Consider the following 2,689-nt stretch of genomic DNA (forward strand, 5'->3'; position numbering starts at 1 on the left):
AACTGCCGGCGTCAGTGCTGTGCAGGGCAGCAGGGCGCCTGTCCCATCTCTGTCTTAGGCTCACGGAATTCGAAGACACCCCCACTAGTCAGCTGACCGTGGACGAGTTCATGAGGATCGACCTGGAGGAGGAGTGTGACCCCCCGTCGTACACGGCTGGCCAGCGGAAGCTGCGGGCGAAGCAGGTGGGCCCACCCGCGCAGCGGCCTGCGCCTCCCGGTCAGCGCTCGGTTCTGCGACCCAACGCTGCACGTCTGTGTTGCAACACGGTGGTCTGCATGCGTGCCCGTGTGTGGGGAGGTGCACATGGCGGTCCGGGGGGAGGGGCACAGGGGTCCCCTTCCCAGGCTGTCTCCCAGGGCGACTGGCGCGGGCCTGGGAGGTTTGTCTAGACAGCTGTGCACACGTCCCCTGGTCGGGACCCCGGCCCCTGACCCTAAAGCCCTGGCCCTTGATCGGCCCCATGAAGCGTGTTCCCAGCAAGATGGGCGTCGGGCCCTGTGCCAGTAACGGCCTGCAGGCGCCGCGTCCGGCTGACGCCCTGGTCACTCCTGGCCCTCAGCTCAGGGTCTCGTCTCTTGGTTTTCAGCTGGAACAAGTCCTGTCGAGAAAACTGGAGGAAGTGGAAGGTGAGCAGTGTCCTGCCCGCAGACCCCTCAGTCTGTCCTGCCCGCAGACCCCTCAGTCTGTCCTGCCCGCAGACCCCTCGGTCCGTCCTGCCCGCAGACCCCTCGGTCCGGGAAAGGGGTGCTGTGCTCACTTCCTGCTCTTCGCTGGTCCCTCAGGGGAAATCTCCAGCTACCAGGACGAAATCGAGACTGAACTCGAAAACAGCCGGCCCAAGGCCAAGGGGGCGCTGGCCAGCCTGGCGAGAGACGGTGAGTGCGCCCGCCCCTCCCTGTCCGCACTTGTCACCACAGCCTGTGTCCTGCTTCACTCCCAGCGGCTGGTCCCCTGCCCGGGCCCCAGGTCCGAGCCCTGCGCTGAGCAGCTCCCAGCAGCCAGTCCACTCGCCTGCTGGCCCAGTTGCCCTGGGCTGATGTCCCCTCGGGTTCTTGTTCTCAGGTGCAGGCCGGCCCTGCTCACTGCCCGTGGGTAGAGCTCAGCCCTGGCTATGCAGCCGCAGGCCCCTTTGGCCCCTTTCCACGGGGCCCCTCAGTGCCCGTCCTGTCCAGCCCCACCCCAGGCACCTCAGTGCCCCTCGCGCCTGCAGAGCTGCTGTGGCGTCCTGCACAGCCGTGGTGCCCGTATGGTTTCATGTCTCTGGTCGCCCCCTCGTCTCCCTGCCCAGAGCTCGGCCCTGTCCAGGTTGGGCAGCTCTGGGCGGGTCCCTGTGCCCGGCCTCAGGCCCGGGAGCAGGTGGTGGCGTGCAGCCCTGATACTCCGTCTGGGCGGCAGGCGCCCTGGCTCCTCTCCAGGGCTGAGTCCTGCCTCTAGCCTGCTCCCCTTCTGCACAGGATGGACCAAGTGGGTCAGGGCTGTTGTTTGCTGTGAATTCTCACCTGAGGGCATTTTCTCCATAGCTTTTTCAGAGAGAACCGAGGGGGGAGAGAGACATCGATGTGAGAGAGACACATCGATTGGTTGCCTCTTGGCACCGTAGGCGGGAGGAAATCCACAACCCAGGTGCCTGCCCTTGACCGGGAATCGAACCTACAACCCTTTGGTGCGCGGACCAACACTCTAACTGCTGAGCCACACTGGCAGGGCTCTTAGGATACTTTAAAAAATATATATATTCTTACTGATTTTAGAGAGGAAGGGAAAGAGAGAAACATCAGCAATGAGAGAGAATCATTGGTCAGGTGCCTCCTGCACGCCCCACACTGGGATGGAGCCTGCAACCCGGGCCTGTGCCCTGACCGGGAATCACACCCTGACCTCCTAGTTCATAGGTTGATGCTCAACCACTGAGCCTCGCTGGCCCGGCTGTTAGGATACTTTTGATCTTATTGTTCCACGGTCCTTTTCTATCTTATTCTCTGTTACTGTACGTAGCTTTGTTTCTGGGTCTTTCTTGATGGGTTAGTGCACGTCCGTCACTGGCTTTACATGGACCTGCTGCTGCTGCTGCTGCGTCTTGTATTTGAGCCGTGGTCTCTCCTGCAACTGGGCTGAGCACGCAGGGCCGTCTGCGCTCCCAGCACGGGTCCCGTTTCTCCTCAGTGCTCGAGCCGCGGGAGACGGTGGAAGCTCCGGGGCGGATGGGAGGTGCCTTCTGTGTTGCACACTCATCGTGCGATGCGGGCAGTGCTGCTGGCGCTGTCCCTCCTGTGAGCCATGCCCTGCGTGTCTGGCCGGGCATCGTGGGTGATGCCCTAGGCCTGGGCTCCACCTCCGTGGGGTCGTCTGCTGCCACGACTCCTCTTTCTAAGCCTCATGGACACAGGGCCCATCTGTGACCTGCGCTGGCCGTGTGGGTGCAGCGCCCTCGCGGTCTGAGCGAGGTTGTTTCTGGGGTGTTCTCTGCCCTGGCCTGGTGTCGTGTTTGTCCACCAGTTTCCCGGATGTTTCCCATGCTCCTCCTCTCTCTGGCTTCCTCGCCACCCCCTCCCGCACGTGGCTGCGTGGTCAAGGTGGCGGACGGGGCATCCCACCTACCACCCAGGCTCAGCGCCCATGGAGCAGGACGGGCCGGCCGCCTTGGTTGCGGGGCCGCTCCTGGGTCCCCCTCCTGAGCCACGCCTGT

The 2,689-nt window shown here is 63.6% G+C and overlaps 1 protein-coding gene across 1 annotated transcript in view; it reads left to right on the forward strand.

The window, feature by feature from the left end:
- BRF1 (BRF1, RNA polymerase III transcription initiation factor 90 kDa subunit) overlaps positions 1 to 2,689 on the forward strand; it is a 66,192-nt gene that overhangs the window by 31,376 nt on the left and 32,127 nt on the right. The window contains exons 9-11 of the mRNA XM_014540583.1: positions 59 to 185; positions 590 to 629; positions 786 to 878. Coding sequence (XP_014396069.1) covers positions 59 to 185; positions 590 to 629; positions 786 to 878 — 260 coding nt within the window. The remainder of the gene's footprint in view (positions 1 to 58; positions 186 to 589; positions 630 to 785; positions 879 to 2,689) is intronic.

This window comes from Myotis brandtii, unplaced genomic scaffold (genome assembly GCF_000412655.1).
Source record: "Myotis brandtii unplaced genomic scaffold, ASM41265v1 scaffold1057, whole genome shotgun sequence".
In the NCBI taxonomy this organism is placed as follows: domain Eukaryota; kingdom Metazoa; phylum Chordata; class Mammalia; order Chiroptera; family Vespertilionidae; genus Myotis; species Myotis brandtii.